Here is a 23,926-nt window from a genome sequence, read left to right on the forward strand (position 1 = left end):
TTCACATTCACATCTTTATTTGTTACCTACACAAGCTATAATTTACAGACTGATATTTTCTGAAAAATAAAAACAAAACAACCAAAAAAAACCTCAATATCCAAACACTGTTTCTTAATCTACATAAAATTTTAAAATTTGCAGAATTTACAAATTAATATTCAGAGCAGTTGGGTAAATTATACATCCTCCCTCAATATCCAGGTTCCAAGAGCTTTAGAAGTCATACAGGCACAAGATAAGATATTTTCTTTATACAACCATCTATTTACATAGCTTTTCCCAATAAACGTGGTTCAGTTCTCAAAGTAACTGCCAAGGTTTGCAAAACAGTGTATTTAAAATACATTTAGCAGCATATAAAATTAGATAAAAAGGAAAGACAATTTGCTTAAAAAAAAGAAAATGTGAGATGATAGAAACAAATCCGTAAGAAAAATAGATTAAGATATATTTATCATGACATTATGAACATCTAGTCATTGCAGAACATAGGCAAAACACAAATAAAACACAGCCATTTGTGGGCATTTGAGTTCTAGTCCTGAGCACAGAGTATACACAGCTGCACAACTTTGGTCAACACAGATTATATGCTATCAACACACAAATCATATGGCATTTGCTGTTAGCGGGATACAGCCATGTCAGGTAGATGTACCGTTAACAGCTTCTTCCCATCTATTATTCACTCCACTTTCCTAACAACAGTGTAAGTGACCTTTAAAATCTTCAAACTGCCTCTCATGATCAAAGGTTTATTCCTGGGACACGTTCCTTCCCCTGTTACCCTAAAATGCAAAACAGCTGATCATACTTGTGAGTGAAATACAGCAGAGCACTTTTGTTATATATTTCGGGTTATAATTTTGAGATGGTCATTAGAGAAGATTGAATTCCAGTTAATTTAAACTGCAAGTATTACATATGCACACAAATTCAGCCATAATATATAGAGATACACGTGACTGTTGAGACTCAAGCATGTTACCAAGAGGTTATTAAATACAGTACATATTTTAAGGACAGCAGGTCTAGTGGAACAGTTCACGCATTTTCAGTCCATTCCAGTCATCAGTGTTTAACTACTAGGACATGCAGCAAACTGCATAGAGTGCACCTCAAATTGATCAATGTATTCCTTTATCCCCTGTAATTTCAATTACTGGCAAGATCTTCATTTGCATCTCCTGTATCTGAGATCTGTCCATCTATTATATTCCGAGCTTTCCAGATCCTCACAGTGCGATCACTGAAAACCAAAACAAAGCAGTATTAGAGCACTGTGATTACACTGGGGAGGGAGAGAGGGCCAAGGGGGGACCAGGGACACTTCCTGAAAAGCTTGAGTGCCTTATTCAGAAAGGTATTGTTGGCAAAATACCAGCTCTTTAATGGACATGCAAGGGTTATTCCATCTCCAGGAGACTTCGCAATTTAACATGTACAACACTGAAGGTTCCCTAACCTTATCACAGCACTGGCTATGACCTTTAGCCATCTAAGAATGTATAAAGACTTTATGCCTAAGAAAAGTAAAGAGGTGTCAGTCTGTCATAAGTAAAAAAAGCACAAAACTACAAGACAATTTGAAGTCCTAACTCCCCAACAAACTCCCCAACAAAAAATACCCAACAAACCCAAACCCATTTGCAAGGTGCTAGATAGCACATACCAGTGAGCTGATGTTTAGAAGCCCAGACTGTAGTTATGTACTTTTGGAAAAAAATCACTATTTACACAAATTTAAAGTATGTGTAAATAAAATATCACATAAAATGTATTACAAAACGCTGTTATAATTTGGAAGTAAAATAAAGAGTTAGTCTTGTTAAATAGCAATTTATTCCATGAAAGGGAAGTTATGAATTTCTCATAAACATTAACTTGAATGACTAGCCAACACTGATTCATATATTCCTCACAACCCCCTCAAAGAAACCAGCAGGCTGAGCAGAGTTGTGACAGTTAAAAGTGTTTTCTGTGCCTTCATTTCACTGTAAATTGTTAGGAACCATCTAAATTTTTTAGACCTTAAGCCCGCTGCTAGAAATACCAAAAGACTGACATTTTTTTAATGACAAAAAAAAAAAAAAAGAATTTCAGATGCATGTATGTTCTAAATGGATTAATAAGTTTTAGGCAAACAGAAACATGAGCTTTGATTTCTCCACCCCTACCTATTAGTGATTAAACATAAAACCTGACCACCAAATATGAAAACTTGGCAATTTTGAAATCCAGCTATGATTCAGAAAGACCTGCTTGTAATTCAGAAGGCCAGAAGCTTCCACAATTGGCACAAGAATGCAACACATCCTCTTTCACAGCTCCTGTGCTCAGACTACACCACAAAGAGCTCTGTTGCCATCTCCTGCATATTTTCCATAACAAGGTACTTTTCTTGGTCAATTCCCCTGAGTTTCAGGTCCTCAATTTGCTCACTTTTACTGAGCAAACAAATATTCAAATCGAGGTGTTTACAGGACAGTAGGATGGCTTGCAAAGCTTCTGCTGTATGCCAGCACTTAAACCAAGCACAAACCAACAGCCATGTGCCATGGCTTTTAGGAGAATTTGCACAGGTAAGGAATGAGTTTTACCAGGAAATAGTCCAACTGCAGAGACAAGCTTATCAAGTTCTCAAGTACTGCCAAATTCTCCCTGCCATCCTGTAGATCAGTGGTCTCCAAACTTGTTTTGATCATGCACCTCTACCACTAAATTTTTTTAAGCCCACACTGCTGTGTATATTTATTAATTATATACACATACCACTGAGTTCTGATCATTTATTCCAGCACCCCAGTGGATCATGTTGAGCATTCTCTGGGGTGCAAGCACCCCACTTTGGGGATGGCTGTGATAGATATTAGCACTGAGGGGCATGGACTAGACAAGGTCTCCTGATGCTTTCTATGAAGTGAGTTACACATGTCCTAAACACATGTGCGTGGACAGAATTCTAGCAGGAGACACAGAAAAGAAAGATGCATGGAGAAGAACTCACTCTGCAGCTGTAAAAATCTGGCTGGAGTTGGTGCAGATGGCATTTATTGGGCTGTCATGTCCCTTCATCTCCCCAATGGGTGCAAAGGTGTCCACGTTCCAGAGCTTGAGGGTGCCTCCCCTGCAGCCGCTGAGCAGAACCGGCACCCCGGGCACCAGGCCAAGAGCACAAACCCAGTCCTTATGAGCATTGGGGATTTGCTGAAAGAGAGAAGGCACACAAGTCTCACAGGGCTGCAGAACATTCCAGAGGAACAAGCACAGAAGTGGAAAAATCCCAAGTTGTAAGCCTGATTCCTTGTCCTGCAGCAGTTTTGCTACGTGGCTCTGGGTGGTTTCTGCACCTTTAGAGCAAGGACAGTGCTAACTTCCAAGAGTGTTTGTTTTTGTGAAATAATACTGCAAAACAAGAAGAAAATCTAATATGTACAATTGACCTAATGTAGAACAGAAATCAGTTTAGGATAATGCAAAGTCTGCATGTTTTCTAATGCATATTTGAATGCATTTTTGAACATATGGTCTCTGTATATGTTTCAAGTCTCTATAACTGCTATAAAACACATAAAAAGAAAATCCAAAGAACTGCACAAAAATACACCAGGAAGACAGAAGCTGTGTTTGCCTTCTTTCTTTCCTGTTTTCCTACTACACATTATACATTGATTTTGTGATGTTGCACTTCACAGAAACACATTAATTCTTTATTGAGGAAGAGCACTAGCATTTTAGTTCTCATTCAGAAAGCAAAATGCTGCACAGATCAGATGAGAACCACATCCTTTTGTTGTTCTCACAAATAAATACACGGGGAAAAACAAAAATATGGGGAAATAATAGCCAAAATTTGCTGTCTTTTGGGGATACCAAATGTAGCTTTTCTCTAGTTCAGTTAGGTAAGAATTGCTTTGCTTGCTGCATTGCTCATAATGGAGTACATTCAGCTTTCTAGGAACTTACCTTGGTGTTTCATTTATAACATACACAGCTACAACAGCACTGGTATTCTGAGTCTGCAGCACTCCATGAAACTGGGAATGGCAGGGGGGTGGGGTGATTGTGGTTCTTATAAATCCCAATTCTGTCACAGCAGGGTTTTGTGACTTGGGATGTGCAACACCAAGTGAAGCAGATGATCTCCAAATTCTTTTGAATAGCATGCTTGTTAAGGGATTTTCATTAATTACAGAGGATCAAACCTGGTCAACATGTGTATGCCAAACCAGAACCTCTGATGCAACATTAGCATTTCTGCTGTAAAGCAGCTTGGCTCTGTTTCAGGTTTTGGTTGCTGGGTAGATAAAGGAGAGCAGCTGTTCAGTCTGCAACCTTGGAGGTTTTGAAAACTCAGCTGGGCAAGGCCTTGAGAAACCAGACCTAACTACGAAGTTGGCCTTGCTTGAACCAGCAGGACAACTTTACATTGTGTGACCTCCAGTGGGCCCTTCCACTCTGAATTATCACATGATTAGCAAAGCAACAGCATTTCTCATTCCCTATAAAAGACAATGAATAAAAATTACTTCTATTCTGTCAAATGCTTCAGTCTCGCCTCATTGAAAAACATTCAGCATTTTATAGAAATGAAAAGAAAGAAGTGTGAGATTATTCTTTTCAAGTTCTAATTTTCAAACCAACAAACAGGGGAAGGCAAGGTAGAGAATCATGTCCATATACCAAAAGGAAAACAAGGAAAGTGATATAAATAGTCCAATTTACATACTTATTCACCCCGATCCTGTATTCTTTCTGATGTTAAATTAATTGCAATAGCAAAAATGCATATTGCATAATTTTTTAATGAGCCTAAAATGCAAGAGTGAAGACACTCCTTAAAATTTTAATGAAGTCACTCTGAGAAAACAAAATCTTTCCAGTGCCTATGATTTTGGTACAAGATCCTTAGCATATTTTTCTGGACAGAGAGATGTGAGGGCAGATGTCCCAATACAGGCAAGTGAAGATTTTCTGTAAGATGCCAAATTTATGAATCCTTATTTTAACTGCAAAGTCTTTGTAGTATTCTGAAAAGGAACTGGCACTGAACTGGACGATTTTGAATGAAGGTCAAGAAAGTTTATATATTTATGGAATACTAATTATGCCCATATATATATTTTCTTTTTAAAGTAGCTAGTCCATTATTTTCTCATGTCCCAATACTTTAAAATTTTATTTGTTTCCTTGCTATCAGTCTGCATATTAAATGCATGCTCCTCCTTTCTGTAAAACTTACTGCAAAACCAGCACTCTCTTCTGGTATTTGTTTTTCTGCCTTCCAGTTCTTGGTCAGTCTCAAGTTAAATAATCACAACTATATCTCAAGAACCTCTCATAAGCCCTAGAAGAACAGACCAGCTTATAGCAGGTAGGCAAAAAGCAAAGTTCTTCATGCCAAACAAATTGCAGTTTCCCTGGACTTGAGGTCCTTTTACACCCACTCCCTTTTTTACCTTTTTACATAAGTAAAAACATACAGCAAATGTGTTCTGACAGCAGGTGTTATTGTGAGTGTGTTGTATACAGATCATAACACCTGCACTGTATAAGGAGATGATCTAAGGTCTAAGACTGGGTGGAGTGAGATAGGCTGTAAAACCTCTTCACAAGGAAATATTTTGTAGCCTGATCTAAAATATTGTTTTTCATTAATGAGTTCCCAATCCAAACTTTACTAACTTGTCAAAGACAAGTATCCAGTGATTCCAGTCACAGATGAGGCAAATGCTGCTTTTATTCTGAAGCAGAAAAACAACCCCCATGTACTCAGAGCTAAAACAGGATAACCACTTCACCAGAATTTCCTGATGCTACATGCACAGAAGAGAAAAGCAACTGCATGTAAAGATCAAGTACATTATTGATTTCTTTCTTAGTCAGTGCTCTATGCCTTCCCTATTAAAAGCACCAGTGTCTATGTGAATAGTCATTGTATGAGCCTGAACATTTATAGAGCCTGAAAACAGTTCTACAGCGTGACTGTCACAGCAGCTGCATGATTTTTTCATTACCTGAAGAAGATCTTTTTGAGACAAATCCCATTTCTTAATTCCATTATCTCTTGAGCCACTAAAAAGGTTATCTCCCATAATAGCAAGTGCTTCAATGCCATCATAATGAGGAGGTTCAAAATTGTGTGTAGGACTCACGCTTCCAAGAGCCCCTTCAGTCACATCAAACATCTAAAATAAATAATACAATATGTTATATGAAATTTTCTGCCATCTAACCTGCTTGAAAGTCATGCAGCAAACAACTTCAGGGAAAAAACTTTTTACAGTCTTATTACAGGCCACAGTATCATGATGTATATTTGACAGAATTTATCTACCAGAACCACTCCTTTCTCCCCTTCCACCTTTTGCCTGAAGTGGGAATACTCCACTGACTTCAGAGAAGACTGCTCTGGGAAGAATTACTACTACTTGAATATCATATACACAGCAGCTTCACAGGAAGGGCCCATATGTACCCTGTGTGGTGGGCTAGAGAAACAAAGCTCATGGGTGAGTTTGGGAAACATAACTCACTCTGGGAGAATTGCACAGCTAAGTCGCTTCAGAAAGAGGCATTAATATGTTTTTCTGGACAAGTTGTTTTGGTAAGGGTTACATACTATTACACACTGATGCTTTTCATGTACTAGACACACCTCTCTCCTTGTCTGTGCTCCAAGAATGGGGTGTTAAACTCTTTAAGAAAGGTTGCTTTAACAATTTAAGCCATAATCAATCCCATCAGGTCTTTGTTGCTAGAGCTGCAGTGTAAGCAAATCTGATTCATTTTGCATTGTAGGGAACCAGAACTCACCCAGTGAGACTGAGCTGAAAGAACAGATGAGCTGTAACTTTTTAAACCACCAGCTCTGTTTCACAAGAAAATGTCAAACTTTATCCTCTATTATTTGCTCTTTATTGGCCTTTTAGAATGAATAAGCTTGACAGTAGAAAAGGGAGAGCTTGGTAGTGTAAAATAATACCTTGTGAGCTAAAGGTGTGTTAAAATACGTTACCACATTCAATTAACATGCATCAGTTCCAACTGTAACAAAAAATTCCGTGATAAACCAGAAAAATCAGGTACCTAGAGATGACTAATATTACTGACTCAGTAGACAAGACAGTAGTTTCCTGTGACATGACAGTATCTGTCACCAGGCCTGGTAGCCCAACAGAAAACCACAGATTGTTAAGGGGTTAAAATGGACCTTAAAGATCATGTACTCCCAAACCCTCTTCGGTACTAGGGACACCTCCCACTATACCAGGCTGCTCAAGGCCTTATCCAGCCTGGCTTTGATTACTGCCAGCATTGGGGCAACCACAACCTCACTGGGCAACCTGTTTCAGTGTCTCACCACCTACACAGTGAAGAATTTAATGTTAATATCATAACCTAAATTTCCCCTTTTTCCATCTGTGCCCATTACTCCTTGTTCTGTCACTACAGTTCCTGATGAAGAGTCCCTCTCTAGCTTCCCTGTAAGCCCCCTTCTGATAATGGAAAGTTATGAGGTCTCCACATAACCTCCTCTTTTCCATGCTGAATGGAAGCCTTGAGAATTCATAGACAGCTGCACATATAGATTATTTATACTATCCAAAGTGGCTTGAGAATTCTGGAGGCATTCACTTTGGAGAACACACACTACTCTGAAGCACACAGAAATGGCTGAAATATCCCTGGACATTGTAGTGGCGTAAGTCAAGAGGCAGGCAGACTTAGGAGGATTTATGTAGCCTGGCCACAGAAAGGAAGTACATTACAGATAAACTTCTCTGCCTGTTGACAGCTTTGTTTTCCAAAAGCCCTCCCACATCCTTGCTTTTCACAGGAGCTCACAGCAAGACAAACTTGCATTACATGATTCCACCCTGTTGTTCCCACTGAGGTCCCTCCCTCATTACCGTGCCAGGATGGCAGCTCATAACTAAACCAATATTCTGAACTGTGCAGAGAAGTAATTCTCAGAGTGTCTGCCTCTGTCTCCCCATTGCCTAAGAATCCCCTGGCCTCTAACCATAGGGACACTGCTGATAGGATTCAAATCCACAGCCCAAACTGTCCAACTGTGCACCAACCTCCCTGGCAGTTTTTTGCATCTGGCACAGTGCCCAGCCAAGCATCCAAGAATTGCAGAATAATATGAAAAAATGAAAGCCTAGCTCAGTGAGAAAGCTCACAAAGACTCTGGATCCTGCTCCACCCCCAGCTGTGTTCATACACTCTCTACAGTGTGTGAGAAGAACAGAACAAAGAGTATCCCCTCATAACAAGCTAGGGTTTCCTGCCCATTCTCTTTGGCCTCATGCATCACACATTCTTTGCAGTGTGAAGGTCACCTTTACATGATGATCTACAATTTATTAAGTCTGGTGATTTGGGTGTAGCCCTGAGAAACAGGAGCTTGTGGGTTTGAATAGCCAGTGGGTGAGGTGAGACAAAAAAAAAATAAAAAACAAACAAAAAAAGACCCCTCATCCCAAAAAACCAGATTCCACATCCTAGAGTGAATTAATCACAACTCCAAGAAACAGAAAAGTATATTGGCCACCTTGCCTGAGAAGTGCTGACCTTGCTGTCTTCCCCACTTCAGAAGGAGCCTGGGCTAAACCCTGGACTCTCTTACGTGAGGAACACACAGGGTTGTCTCTGCTGAAACAATTAGGTCTGCACTCCAAAACAGAGGCACTGACTTAAGATAAAGAGCTAAATGTTACCTAAAAGCAGGTGTTACGAATATTTCTCCAAGACTTTGTACACCTGACATCCAATGTAATGGGGATTAAGAAAAAAACTAAACTGGAGACAACCATGCATCCATCTTCCTTAGTAAAACAAAAAAGGCATTGAAGTGGTAAGTATTATGACTGAATATTATTCATGATCCATGACTGGTGAAATAATTTTCATTTTGGCTATCACATTTTGAATGTGTAGATGTAAGCCACTTCTGCTGAAGCCTGCATCCCATGATGCAGACTTGCTGATATGCCAAGTTACCTTTATATAATGATCCTTTGAACCAGTGATAATAAGATCTTGTCCATTGGAGATCTGATCGACAGTAAGGCACATAACAGGACCCTGGTGACCAGTTAGCTTTCCTGTAGACTGAAATCTTTAAGGATAAGAGAAGAAATGAGGATTTGTTAATTTTTCACATATCCAAATGAGTCCATAGCACAGCTTGTGACAAATGGATCATTTCATTTTCCCTATGTCTTCAGTACTCATCCTATTGTTTACCTATACTCTATTGTTCATACGCATGGATAATTATTAAATCTACATTAAACACAACAAAACCCCTCTACTTAATATAGGAATTAAATACTTAAAATAGGAATTAAAACATTTTAATGTAAAGATTAATCAGTCCCCTCATAAGTATTTTCTGTATTTTGAATGCACTCTTTGGGAGCAGGTTCTGTTTGGAAAAGTGCAATTATAGTGCAGCTATCATAACCCCATATTATATTCCACTGGCTTCCATCATCTCATCAACAATTACTAGTCAGGATTCCCATCCTCACCTCTACAAAAGTGTGTTTTGTAGTGCCTGTCAAACAAAACCTTGTGTTTTTCCAGTCATTTTTACTGAAATGATTCATCACAACCTTAACACATGAGAAAATCATTATCTCAGTAACCACAACAGATGAATTAGCTGATGTGTAACTGATACCATATTTTGCCCAGATGTGGACACTACCATATAGAAGAAATACTACACTGACTGTTTCATATGCACAACTTTGCTGCCTATGCACATGTAACCACCTAAAAACATTCTCTTTGGCTGGTGTTCTGTACCTTTTCAGGTCCCACATCCTCACTGAGTTTCCAGCAGCTGCATAGAGGAATGTGCCAGTTGGATTTAGTGCAATTTGATTGATCTGGTTCTCTCCAGCTGGGATAGCAACTGTTCTGTTAGTACTTCCTGAACACACATCAGCAGGCATAGCTTGGCCTGAAGACCTGAGTACAAAGAAGGAAAAAAGGGGAAAAAAAAAAAAAGAAAAAACCCAAATTCTACAGTTAGTTTGCCATACTTTGTATACTCTCTAGAAACAAACTAATTTCACTGAGCAAAAAAGGTTATAAGCCAATTATGAATACTAAACATCTGATAAAACTCTATATGCGAATTGTTTTGTGTTCTCATATATTACTGGTGTCCCATACTGACTTAGCATGAACATGTAAAGAAACATTGCCAACAGTGTACTTATATTACACTGTACTGCAATACTGAATTAAATATAATAAAATGTATCTAAAATCAAGACTCATTTGAATGTTTGGCATCTGAGGTTCAGCATACTCACGTCAAGGTCCGAATGCACTTGGCAGAATCTCTGATGTCCCACACCTTGATATAGGAGGTTGAAACTGTGAAGACCAGGCTTGTGTAGTTGCAATATTTAACAGAAACCACATTATTTGGGTGACCCCCTAAAGACATAATCTCCTGTCCAGTTACCAGATTCCAGACTTTACAGGTACGATCTAAATAAAGACAAACAAAAACGGGAAAAATATTAACAATAAAAAAAAAAAAACTGAAAAATCTCATGCTTTTGCTAAACTCAGTTAATTTTTAAAAAATTACATTCATTCATTTGCACTCATATATTTTCCTCCATTTCTGTAGACACTGCAGAAACACAGCTAAAATAAGTAGTTCTTTAGAAATACTCATAGGCATCCATCTATTATTATCAAAACCAAGCAAGGTTGATCATTAAATGTGCTTTCAAGATCTGCATATTAGCTCCCAAAGCATTTTAAAAGGTATTAAAATCTAAAGGGAAGTGAAAATGCAGACAATTTAGAGGCTGTAAAGTGTGGATGATCATAGATGAAAAGAAGAATCCAATTTTTAATTCAATAATTCATTAATAAAAACATAGTTCAGGATGAGTTTTGAGACTTAGTATGGCTGAGTTCTGTCTGCCACAACACAACTACAAACGTGAGAAGGGACCCAAACTCTTCAGTGTTTTGGGGGCCTCTGAAAGTCCCAGCAGAGAGTGCTTTAGTCACTGTTTTGATTCCATAGCAAAGGAATTTAAATACTGCAACCTTTTATCTATTAAAATCCCAAATGCACAGAAGTTTTCAAGAAATCTTCAACACTATTGGCAAGAACAGGAAACTCTCCCTGCTGCAGCATGTCTGTATCACTCCAGGTATTTTAGATATACATTTATACTGAAATAAGTACTGGAAGGATGAAGAGAAACCTTCATGTATAGACTCCAGTTATGATAGCATGAAGGTAAGTATAGCAAGACCTGTCTGCCACTTTAAAACACCAACTACCAAAATCAAAGATCTGCTGTGCACATGAGAGCTTACTGGCATTTCTGAATTTGTCTGCAAGTCAATTTTTCTGAATCTGATGTCAGTGAGCTGAGACTTTCTGCTTCAGCAACCATTTCCAAAAGATTTAACTTTATTTAATTAAACAACTGTCTACACTCTTGAGTAAAAGCATACTTGGTAAACTCCCCTCAAAAATATATAGAGAAAAAATTTTCCCATAAGTTTAAGAAGCCAGGATATGACTTCAAAAAGGTAAATATTTGCAACATCTGCAAACATCCATTAAAAAAAACCAAACAAACTACTAAATCTTCAGAATACAAATCTAGATGTAAAATAAAATTATAAAACATGCGATTTTTCCCTCACATAGCCACTAAATTAAAATCTCAACAGAAATTAACTAAGTATTATTTACAAAATCTAAATCAATGTCCTTTTTTGCAACTGTGTATTCTTGTACAAATGTTAAAATGTTGGCTTAAAACCTGTAAGATCAAAAGTTTGCCAACTCACTCAAAGTGTGTGATTTGGTATTTTTAACAGCCAGCTAGTAGAATAGCTATGGAATCCATAACTGAATATTAGCAGTCGAAGACCTGCATCTGATGGGGTTGTCAACTATGCTAATACTGGGATAAAAGGGATGTCCTGAAATTTCAAGGTTTATTCATTATATGAACTAGTTAAAAGGAGAGTCTCCTTGTCAATAGGTGTTAATTCCTTCCCAGCCACTCTAATTCCTGTTAGCATTGATACTTTCAGAAAAAAAAAAAGAGTCTGCCATAGTTTCAGCTGCACAACTAAGAATATAGCAAGTCTTTTATATTAAAATAGGTGTTTGTGAAAAGAAATCATTGAGCTCTGGTGGCCTCTGGTGGTATCTTTAGGCCAAACTGAGCAATGATACTGGAAATTCACTACAGACAGGAGGAAAATGTTCTCTTCAAAACACTGCTTCTATCAGTTTGAGAAGCCTATAGAGCAACCATCCAGTAAGGAACTTAGAGGTTACTAAAATTCCAGGCCCTCCCACAACTGCCATGCAGTTCTCATAACAACAAAGGACAGGAAACGAGATGCACAGAGGAAGCAGAAGACACCCTCAGATGAAGATAGCTCAAAAAACCAACTATGGCATGAAGGGTATTCAAACTCTGTGCAGTAGAGCCAAACATGTCCGAATTCCCACCTCCACCCTTACCTGAAGCTATTTGCATTGCATGTCATGTGTTTGCATGCTACCATGACTGCTTCCATCTTATCACTCAACAAGTGTTAATGTTACTGCTTTTTGTAGTTTTCCACTACAAATAAGCAGCCAAATACTACACATTGGAGTTAGAAACCTGTAGATAATTACTGTAAATCCATCTTCAGCTTATGTTGAGAAACAGACCCTTAGAATTTTCCACTGTGTTTACAGCACTAAGCACAAATTAAGAATTTCACAACACCCCAAGTTGTCAAAGCAGCCTCTGTAGACAGCAGACGTACAAAGAGCTTGCCCAACCTTTAGATCCAGTGAAGAGAAGATCATCAGTTGCATCAACACAAAGCACAGCCTTGATATGTCCCTCAGCTGTGTAGATACACTGAAGTGGGGACGATCGGATGCCTTTTGAAGCAGGAAATGGGTTAATTATCCCCCTAAAGAAAAAAAAGGAATGTGAGTTGGGCACAGTAATAGACACAGATAAAGCTAATTTACTTGCATGTAGGGAAAAAAAATTAACCTAGTTCTTAGATGTGAGGGCAGAACAGCTGAATGCCTTTCATAAACTATGTAAGGACTTTTACTATTTAGCCTCAACACACGTCAACTCTGGCCTATCAGTTAAAGAAAATCACATAAAAAACAAACAAATGAAAAGACAACAAGATGCTAAATGCTGGGTACATGGCAAAGTCTGCATAATGCTGAACAAACCAGGACACTTAAAGCTTCTGTATGCCCAAGATCAACCATCTAAACAGCATAAACAGCTCTGAAAAATGGAGCAAATGTAATGTGCAGTGCCAATTCCAAACTCAGCATGCATTTCACATCATCTGATTTCTATGGGCAGACACAAAGAACTGCAGATAACTTCTGTGTCTGAAAAGGCTCCCACTGCACCCTGTACCCAACAACATGCTCACGGCTCAAATGGCTAAAAGGGAGGACGACTGGAATGCTGACACCCCAGAGGAACCTTCCTGGGCACTTTCAGCTAATTCTGTGGTGATGCCAAAAGACTAACTTGCCTGAGATAAACACCTCACAATTCTTTACCAAACAAAAATTACTAGCTGTCTAAAATCCCATGCATACAATTGCACGCATACAGACCCCTTTATTTCTGTGAAGTGTAGAAAAGCCTCAAGGTGATGCCCAAAACATGCAACACTGTGATCTGGCCAGCTTGCAGTTAAGACTCACTGTCATGCTCTTTTGGGAATCACACACATAACTGTGATGAAAAGGAACTAAACCATAGCCCTATCTCATCAAAACAAAACAAAAAGTATCAGATCCTTTAGGAAAATCTAAAAAATTAGTAATATTGTCCAGAAGTTTGCTATAGAAAGGAAAAAGTCCTTTATGATACAAGCTAACTTTGTGACAGCTGGTTAGTTTATCTAGTACATTAAAATTATGATTTTAAACATTTTTACAGTTCAGGACATCTTCACTCATATAATTCATAACTCCTCAGCAATCCTTCTTTAGATTTTACTAATATTAATAGCATCTTAAATTGTGTAACATTATCGTCCTCATTTTGGAAAGGCATTCACCTTTCATCTGCACCATTCTGTGTTTTCAAGAAAACAGGAACAATTTGCTTTTTAATTAATTTAGGTCTCTCTGCTTTTGTTTTCCAGCATCACACTAAACTAACATGATTTTCTCTGTAGTAGTCCCTGTTGGATCATGCTGCCTCTGAACTGAGTTATTCCTCCTGCTCTTCTCACCCAGGAGAAAGCCACGTAAAATACATGTCCTGGAGCTATTTATCTACCTGTATGCAGTGTTCTAAAATCTACAGACAAAAAAAAACACTACAAGTGCTACAATGACCAGCCAAAGCCACAATTACATTATTAGCAGTTATTTGACTGCCCTTCTCTAGATAAACAAATATTTCATTGAGTACCAAAATCCTAACCCACAGGGACACAAGTAGCAACATTTCTTTGATCTCTTAAGCCACTGTGCATTGTCTCAGAAAGAAGTAATAAAAACTACTCATTTTTATTTACACTAGGATTTCGTTTTTAGTGATCAAAGCATACAATGGAAAAAGAAAAACAAAAATAAGGAAATAAGTAAATAAAACATAATAAAATGTCTGCTCCTATTTTTTTTTTAAACAAAGAGAGAAACAATGTGCCTCAGGAAATGTTTACACCATACTTCAGTTATAATTAAAACACCTGACATGCTCAACAATGATAAAAGAATACCCTAAAAAAGGAGAGGGGGAGACATGCTTGACCCAAATCTCAGATATTTCACGTTCCAGCAAAGGCAAGAGAAACAATGCACAGGTATCAGGAAAAAAATCATGCAACATAATGAAATGCCTTAAGAACTGGAATAACTTTGATGTGAGATGCCAAGAAAACAGAAAAGAGAAAGAGAGAGTACCTTTGTACCTCCGACAGAGAGGAATCACTTTCATCAGACCTACAATCAACAGTGGTGGAATTGTGAGGAGAAAGAATATAGGTATCAGCAAAAGAACGCCTCCACATGAGAAGAACACACAACAGCATGGCCAACTCAGAAAAGCAATGCAAATCCACAAACATTATGCAGCATTGCTCAAGATATATCTCAAACCAATGATGATATGGGGGGTAGGGGGGGAAAAATAATTATCTTAAAATATCACTCTCAGCAGTAAGTTACAGTAGACTGTTTCAGCTCCAGAAGATGAGTAACAGCAGCTGAGCCATTTCTTATTTCCCCAACATTTTCTTAGAGAAGTAAAGACAAAAACTTAAAAGGAGAAGATAGATGCACAGGTTAACCTCCATAAGATGCTTGTTGAGAATATCAAAAGAAAAAAAATACTTTGAACATCAATGCCTGCTAAGTGTATAAGAGACATGCAAAATATTAGTAAAAGACATATAAATGTTAAATATGATAACTCACTCAAATAAATACAGCGATTTGCAAGCCATGCTGAGTTCAAAATCCTTCACCTCTCATTTCGAAAAATGTTTAAAAATAAAAACCAAGAAAACATACAAGACAATATTTTCCCAAGACATGATGATTTTCAGTACATCTTAAGATGCCCATTTTCAACTCAGACAGATTCAGCAGTTTCTACTTGACTTCAAAGTCAGGTCAGAGAAAATGAAAAGGGTTTGGTGGGAGTTAGCAATAAGAACAGTAAGCTAAGACAAGGAAGTCACAAGCACAGTTACTGAAAGCCTTGCAAGCCACTGCCTGGTATGTGGTGGCTGTAGACCTCTGAAAAAAACCCCATTTTATTCAAAAAATAGTGCCAACGGACAAAAGCAATTTCTTATCCTGCTAGAGTTACAAATAAAGGTTTATTTTAAATCTGAGTTGCAGTTCATAAGCACTGCATGGTATTTGTATCAGTACTGAAACCTGTAATAGAGATTCTAGTCACATAAAGTCCACTGCCATTTGGAGAAAGGTTCCTAAACAGATGCCTAATGTGAGAAAAATCTGTTCTACTTCTTCTAAACAAGATATGAATATCATCTACTCCTGCAGATCACCTTCTAAAGTCAGTCAGTTCAATAATTTGGATAATATCTAAACAACTGTGTTCTAGCTATTTCAATGTCCCATCCTCTGGGGTGCTGTTGTGAGAGCACTCTGAGCAACACTGGAGCAACTGAGTAACTGCCAAAAGCACTATTTCCTAAATCATCACCTAAAATCTATTTTTGAGTGTAAACACACACACAAATACACAAACATCTAAGAATTCTACCATTTTCTATTTTGGGTTTAAAACTACAAATACCAGACATAGCCTAGAAAACAGGAAACAAGGTTCAGCAGGAAATTTCTCTTCTCAAATTTTTACAGTGGTTCCATGACAGTTTAAAATATTTCCTTTGAAAACTACACAAAAACATGAGAAATATCTCCTCCTGTCTTGCAGAAGGGCAAAATTTCTACCAGACACTACACTGAAAACTTGAGCACACTTTGCATTTCCCTGGTTGGGGGCTGAGGCTTCCCTTTGTGACTTACTTATCCTGCTGAACTGATGTGTTTCCCTGAGAAACAGTAAGACGACTAAAAACATTCATTTCATTACGGGGCCGGCTTGGTGGGGAAGTAGGAGGTGACAGACTAGCCTCTGGGGCTCCAGAATCTGAGCTACAAAAAAAAAAAGAACATCTTCTTTAACAGGTTATGAATGGTTAGAAAAGTTAGATGCAACATGCCTCAAACGTTAGATGCTCTTCTCTTAAGCAAATGATTAGGATTGTAATACAGATATTTCTCAGAGAAGGCAAAAAGCTTAAGGCTGCAGAGTGCAAGATGGCACAATGTTCAAAGATTAAGTGGTAAAAGTGAAAGCTATAGGCAGAAAACACAAATGTAAAATGAAGAAATTCTTATAAAATTGAAGGCTCTTAGAGATACTGTTGACTTTGATTTAAAAAAAAAAAAAAAAAAGTAATTTGCAAATGCTCCAAAGGGCATTTTCTCAGGGCTCTGCCCCTGAGCTATTTTGTACAGAAAAACAACCTGGAAAAAACCACAAACAACCACACATAAGCTGAGCAATAATATCAACAATGAAACAATACAAACTATCCTGGAAGAAAAGAAATAGAAAAATACAGATTTATTTTTCAAGAAAATTCAAAGTTCAAATTACGTCAGCAGAAATAAATTTAAAATAATCTTACAGTTTTTGTTCTTTTGTCTTTGTCTTTTCCACTGTTTTCTCATAGGCTTTTCTCTTTGCTAAAGGTGAAGGCTCAGGTATTTTCTTCTCTGGAAGAGATGGTTGTCTTGAACTAAAACAAGAGCAATCATTATCTCACTCCAAGGCCCTTCACAGAACATTACCTGTCATTCTTTCAGTGTGATTTCAAATTTTAGAACATACTTAATCTATTGTTGTCTCTCGAATTTAAGGATGATAAACTTGTTCTCACACTTGAATATAAAAATATACTAAGTTATTAATGTTGAAAATTGATCAAAATATAGCGTCAGATACTGAATAGTTAAAGGAGATATGCTAATTCAATAATAAAAGAGACTCACTAAAAGAAATACAATGGAGTATGCATCCCAAATTAACATCATGGAAGTCCTTAAATTTCAGATTCCACATGTGTATCTACAATCGGCCATTTACAGATATGAACAACAGAGACATCACAACGATTCTTATACACAAATGAAACTTTGCAGTAACGTATTAATGTTAATTAGGAAGTGAGAAGAGGTACTTCCCACTGACAAGCTATTATAACATGGTTTCTCTTTGTCCCCCACTTCCCTTCTCCCTTGCTTTCCATCCCTCATTTGTCTCTCCAGTTCCTGCTCTGAAACAATTCCAATTCATAGTCACTGTGAATTGGAACCTCTTACTCCTGTCCCAACCTTTTATTCCCCATTAAAATTAGCAAGAATATCAAGAGGACAGTATTAAAGCGGACACCCAAATGTTTTCATTTCACCATAGTCAGACAAAAGAAAAAAGAAAGGAATCTAAGCGGTCTCCATTCTTCTGAACTTCCATTTCTCACTAGTTGAGCAATCACAAAAGCAATATTTGTTTTGTTTTTCCTATTTCTTTGTATTTAGAAGGATTTTTCCTATGAATATGAAACACTCATTAAAGCAAGAAAGCAGATTCTGAAAGTGGTTTTGTTCCACACAACTCCATTAATCAGATAAAGCTCATTTGGCAGGCCACCTGCCTGACATGGTTATGACCATCAATCTCAGAGCCCTACAGGTTCTGAATATGCATAGCTTCAACTTTTCTAAATGTTTCCCTTAAGAGGAAGTTTGTGCTATATAAAATCCACCTGGAGACTGGAATACAGAAGAACATGATTTAACATGGACAGCACAACCACAAACAGCTATCTGACCCAAGCAGAAGAGACAGTCTCGGGTGATCACAAACCCTAACTGGAATGTGAGGGACCTGTAGGACCAGGTGCCAAGAACTGCATCTCCAGGGTCTTCAAGAGACACGAAAAGGAGGACAAGTGATAACCTGCCTGGTTTTGCACGGAAGCCTAGCAATTAAGTCATAAAAAAAGGGGAGAAAGTGGGTCCAATTCCCTCAAGGCCAGAGCACTCATTTCTATGTAGGGCTCCCTTACCTCTAGGCATACTGTGCAAAGGACACCAAAAAAGGTGGAACAGGACACACTCCCTTCCCTATCTTTATGCTGGACTAGTATGCATTTAGGAATGCAAAAATCCTGAGGTCACAAGGCAAATTCTATGAATCAGGTTGACAGGCCTTCCAGCAAGGATGACAAACAGGCTATAGTGTCTATTGCCAGGGTTGCTTACATGTCTACTGAGCAGCTGCTCAATTAAATAAACCAAAGCAGAAACTGGAACCCAAGCTCCTCTGCCTCACACTGGCATCCTGCATACTCAGACACAGAGACAACTTTCACTTGCTCTCTCTCTACCTGCCCTTGAGTCTTCCATCTTTGACTCCACACTGGAATATCCTCAGAAGAGGGTGTAAATAGCATCATCATTTTCTGAATTCTTCTTGAAAGTCTGGGAATGCAGGTATTATAAAAATACAGCTATCTTGCTGGAATGAACTTCCTAAGCACAGGTGTAAAAACCAGGTGCATGATGGCAATGACCTAACAGAAAAGGAACAGGACACATACCTACTACTTCCAGGTTTCCAGAGCCCTTTTATATCTGCCAGGACAGACATCTGAACAGAGCTGACACAAGTCCTACAGAAGACAACTATCCTCTGAAAAAGCTGCTGTAGATGAGTTGAACATATCAAAGGACAACAGCACTAACCAACTTTGTAAACAGAATTCCAGTTAAATTAACTGCTGGCCATATGTATTTATGTAACAGAATCACACAATGGTCTGGATTGCAAGGGACTTATAGATCACCTAGTTTCAAGTAAGTGGCACAAGGGAGAAAACATTTATTGCAGGTAAGGTCCAAGTCTCCTCCCAAATAATATATTTTATTACAAGAGATATGCTGGCACCACAGGTCTATAAGGGAAGGCCAGATGGGTCATAAAGACAAGATTTCTTCAACTATGACCAGATAAACCAGCAAGAGTTCTAGTTTTGAAAAAACATACACACTTGCAGTGAGAAGGTCACTGCAGATTGATTGTGGGCATTTTTGATCACTTATCTACAGAAACATGATCAATACCAATTCAGTATGTGAGGCCTATTGCTGACTGAATTGACTTTGTGACAGTATGCAACTCTCAAATTCTTGCAGAACATAGTTTTGGGAAAATCCTTGTTTGCCTTTTTGTGGTTCACTTTCATAAATGGATACATTCTAGAAGATAGAGTGAGGCAAAAGTTGGCATTACCTGAGTCTTGGATGTCAGGTCATAACACTTGATGTTTTAGATCTTGAAGCTTCAAAAGTCTCTACTGATCTCATGCTAACTGCTGAAATAAGTGGGTTTTCTCCACCTATGCTCACCCTCAACAGCATTCTTTCCAAGCAGATTCTATTTGCACTGAAGCCATCAGCATGGGTTAATAATTGCTGTCAGCAGTGTTTTACTGTTCACAATTGCCACCTCAAGCACATGCCAGAAATACATAGTAAAAAATACAAATTGCAAATGTGCATTAGGTAGAGACTGCTGTAAAAATATTATGCAAATAGGACAGGTGAATATTAAAAGATGCTTAACTCTGGAACCTGTAATGTGAAGATAGCTACGGGACACTGAATGTGGACACATCATTGAATGTGGGAAGTGCATCGAATTTACACATGAGCTTGTGCAACACAGGAGGTAGTACCTAAAAAAGCCAAGAAAAGGGTCTCTAGCAGTGAATGGCCAATCACCAGCAGTGATATTGGTAGATATAAAATGAACAGCAAGAGCAAGTGAAAATAAAAAAAGTGTGTGTGAGAGACACCTGCTGGTCCCAAAGTAAAAAGACAATGATTTTCAGTTCTGTTTAGAATCAAGAGATACTTTCAATTAGTAAAACTGTTCTGCAGGTAAGTGCAACCTGCAAACAGAAAGGATTTTGAAGATTCATAATATCTAACATTTTCCTTTCAAAGTGTTCAACTTTTTACTTGAATACTCTATTGTTGCATAGACTTCTTCATTTTATGCATGGTCCATACATGACAACTCACTGAAAGACTTTTCCTAATAATTTGGACCATATACAAATACCATTATAAAGTTTTTGGGTTGTGTTTTGTTGGATTTTTTTAAATCTCTCTGCTGTTCTAATTAGATTCTCACTATCTCCCTAGAATGTGCATTTCCCATAGCACTAATACAGCAAACTGTTCAAGGTACTAGAGGGGTTTTCCCCTCTACATAGAGCATGGTTACAATAACAAAGCAGCTTAACAGAACTTACATCTTCAATGAGAACCACAGTACCTACAAGACTGCATTTATACTCTCTAGAGTGGTGATGGTAGAAAGGAAAGAGCTTTGTCAGTATTATTTAGTAAGCATCAAGTATATCAACCTCAGTTGTAAAGTTAAAATAATAGATTACATGAAACTGGCAACATGCAATTTTTAAAAGCAAAGGATAATTAGTACAGCATGGCCAAACTTACATGCTGCCTATCTTAGAAGGTAAGCCAGATGGTGGGGGTATAAACTCTCTGTCCCTAGCAGAAGTGTCATGTGTGTCAGCAGCCACCCCACTTTCCTGGGTTTCTGCAGCTGCTGCAGCAGAGCCAGCCGGGGCAGCGTCGGCGGCGCTGCTGTCGGAGCCCAGGTCGCTGCTGGCCGCGTACAGCAGCTCCATCTGCGTGGTGGTCCTGCGGCGGGCCTGCAGGCAAAAACACAAAAACAAAAACAAACTGCCACTTCAGCCTGCAAAGGTGTGTGCCAAGAGTCCCACACTCAACTCAGCATTAGCTGGCAATTAGCATCCCCCTCAAACACTTGGCAACTGCCTTTGGAAACTAAATCAAGAAGCTCATCTCTGCTTTTGGGCAATGATTTCAGAGGAGGCAATTCAAATTCAATGGCATGAAACACTGATTTGAGAACTGGTTTCCAAGGATATCCTTTCAACCAGCTGCCTGCTAATATTACATGAGTACAATTTTACTCACCTACATTTTATACAAATGAAATGTTATAAAGCAGAGAGGAATAAAGCAAAGTGTCAATTTAAATACCTACAATTATACTGGTGTGACTTCTAACATATACAAACTCTGCTTCTTCCTTAGTTTAAGTCACCTCAAAAGTCCACATTATTAAAATTCATTCAGCATTTCAACGATTTGAAAACAACAGAAAAACTCACAAAGGAGCTAAGCTTTGTGCAACACAGTAATTTGTAAAAAATGGATCATACATGTTTGGTGTAATTTTAGAGTGAAATTAAGATCTATTCCTCAGTGAAAGAAAGACCAATAGGGAAGACAAAGATCCAGTCTGAAAAGAGCCATTACAAAAATGATATGCTTATTTCATTGCATTTTCAGACCAAACTCAGTTAAACAGCCCAAAAAGCTGCACACCAAGGAATGTTACCAAATAATTCAACAGCCAACACAGATGGTTTCTTCCAAAGCCAATTGCAGTTGGAAAAGTGGAGGCTAAGCTTCTATTTACTTTGCAAACTTGGTTTATGCTCCTGTGAGCACAGAAGCAAAATTGCCATCAGTGCACATTTCCAGTTCCCACTGCCATTAATATTAAACTGTAGTCAGCCTAGATATAGTCCTCCATTGTCAACTGTAATTAAGACCCTGGAGGTCAAACTTGTGTTTCATAAACTTCAAGATTCCTGTGACAAATTACAAACAATATGCATGTTCACAGTTTCCACTGGCAATAGCAATGAACTGTAGCCTAACTAATATGAATCTGCAAAACTACACCAGTTTGGAGTGCAAGTAACTGGAAGAACATCTCTTCCTGGAATTTTAATAACTTAATCCCAAAATACTGAAGAAGTATTATTTTTATCATTGCTTCTCAGAGTGGAGTGTCACACAAAATCATATTGCACACAAATCATATGTAAAGTACATAAGTTCACCTTTTGCAAGTCTTCATTCATTAAAGTCTCTTGGGCAAAGCAAGAGCATTCTCCAGAAGGTATCATTAAATTATGAATTATTATAGAATCATAGAATCACTTAAAAGACATGCAGAAGAATTATCATCATCATCATTGTACATCCTACCTTGCTTTTGGGTTTGACATCACCACAAAGCTTCAAGAGATCTGAAGATAATGAACTAAAAGAAAAATTGCATCACAGTTAGAAAGTCATACTTTTGGCAGATTTGCAGGTGTGTATTTTATTTTATTAGTCTTTCTACTGAAATCGTGGACAAAGTATAATGAAACAATGTTAGAGATACTTTCAAAAGGATACATGATTCTGCATTACAAAAGGAGAAAATTGCAGTAATTTTTCTAGAACGGATAGTAAAGATTTCCTCACCTTCCTTCTGTTCCAGGACTATGCAATGGGGCATCCTCATCAGTACTATCTTCCAAATTTTCTAGAAAATTTCCAGAAGAATAACATTAGTCTGTTCCTCTACAACAGGATGTGAAGGCTTTAAGTGCTGTACAAAGCAACTCAGACAATGTTGAATGTAGATGAACAGAGTACTAAAGATAGGGATTTTCAAAATTTCTTGACTATTTTCTATCCAGCCCCCACTGAATTTTCCTGACACCTAAAGTCATTCTTTTCATACAATCTAAATACATCATTCATCTAGGCCTACTGTGCCAAACGTGGTCCTCTGTCTACTGTAGTAGAGGAAGAGATGATCGAAAAACAGAAATTCTAGAAGGAAATCTGTAAGAGAGCAGATAAAGCAAAGAAAATTATCTGCAAGACATGGAAGATATGGGATGTAAATCAATGGACAGTAAGAATGTCTCTTTCTCCTCTTTTTTTCACCTTCTTGCTCCAAGACAGAATCAGTCTGGCTATAATGAAAAAGAAAATTATATTTTTAACTAGCTAGTGAGCTGAGGCTCAGTCTCCTCTGATAAAGAATGCCACCAAGTATTTGAGCTAACAAGAAGCAAAAGAAGCAAGCACTTTATTAGTATATAAGGATTCATTTCAAAAGAGGATGATGCTACCACTTAATACTGTAGAATGGCTTTCTAAAAAGAGCCTAATTTCTAACGAAGTTGCTCAGTAAAAATGTTCCTGAAGCAAAAATGGGTGCACAAACCTGTCCACAGAAGACAAAACCAGCATGCATGCCACACACTAACACTGTCAAACATCCAAGTAACACGTCTGCATGCAAATGGTGCAAAATATTAAGCTGACACAATCAGTCAAGGGCACATGTACAATCAGCTCCAAACTGCTGGGAAAGCAAATCCTCTGAATTGTGTGTTA

The 23,926-nt window shown here is 38.0% G+C and overlaps 1 protein-coding gene across 4 annotated transcripts in view; it reads right to left on the minus strand.

Moving 5' to 3' along the window:
- The window catches only part of KIF21A (kinesin family member 21A), an 86,711-nt gene continuing 62,785 nt past the window's right edge, over positions 1-23,926 (minus strand). For 2 of the 4 annotated variants that reach the window (XM_066550795.1, XM_066550794.1), the window contains 13 exons: positions 23,000-23,060; positions 22,736-22,790; positions 21,143-21,360; positions 17,242-17,352; positions 16,574-16,702; positions 14,975-15,013; positions 12,854-12,990; positions 10,341-10,521; positions 9,826-9,990; positions 9,013-9,130; positions 6,021-6,191; positions 3,011-3,210; positions 1-1,252 (listed from right to left, as the gene is read on the minus strand). In XM_066550795.1, coding sequence (XP_066406892.1) covers positions 1,159-1,252; positions 3,011-3,210; positions 6,021-6,191; positions 9,013-9,130; positions 9,826-9,990; positions 10,341-10,521; positions 12,854-12,990; positions 14,975-15,013; positions 16,574-16,702; positions 17,242-17,352; positions 21,143-21,360; positions 22,736-22,790; positions 23,000-23,060 — 1,679 coding nt within the window. In that variant the 3' untranslated portion in view covers positions 1-1,158. The remainder of the gene's footprint in view (positions 1,253-3,010; positions 3,211-6,020; positions 6,192-9,012; positions 9,131-9,825; positions 9,991-10,340; positions 10,522-12,853; positions 12,991-14,974; positions 15,014-16,573; positions 16,703-17,241; positions 17,353-21,142; positions 21,361-22,735; positions 22,791-22,999; positions 23,061-23,926) is intronic. The other 2 variants (XM_066550796.1, XM_066550797.1) reach the window with 2 other exon arrangements.

This window comes from Molothrus aeneus, chromosome 5 (genome assembly GCF_037042795.1).
Source record: "Molothrus aeneus isolate 106 chromosome 5, BPBGC_Maene_1.0, whole genome shotgun sequence".
NCBI lineage: Eukaryota > Metazoa > Chordata > Aves > Passeriformes > Icteridae > Molothrus > Molothrus aeneus.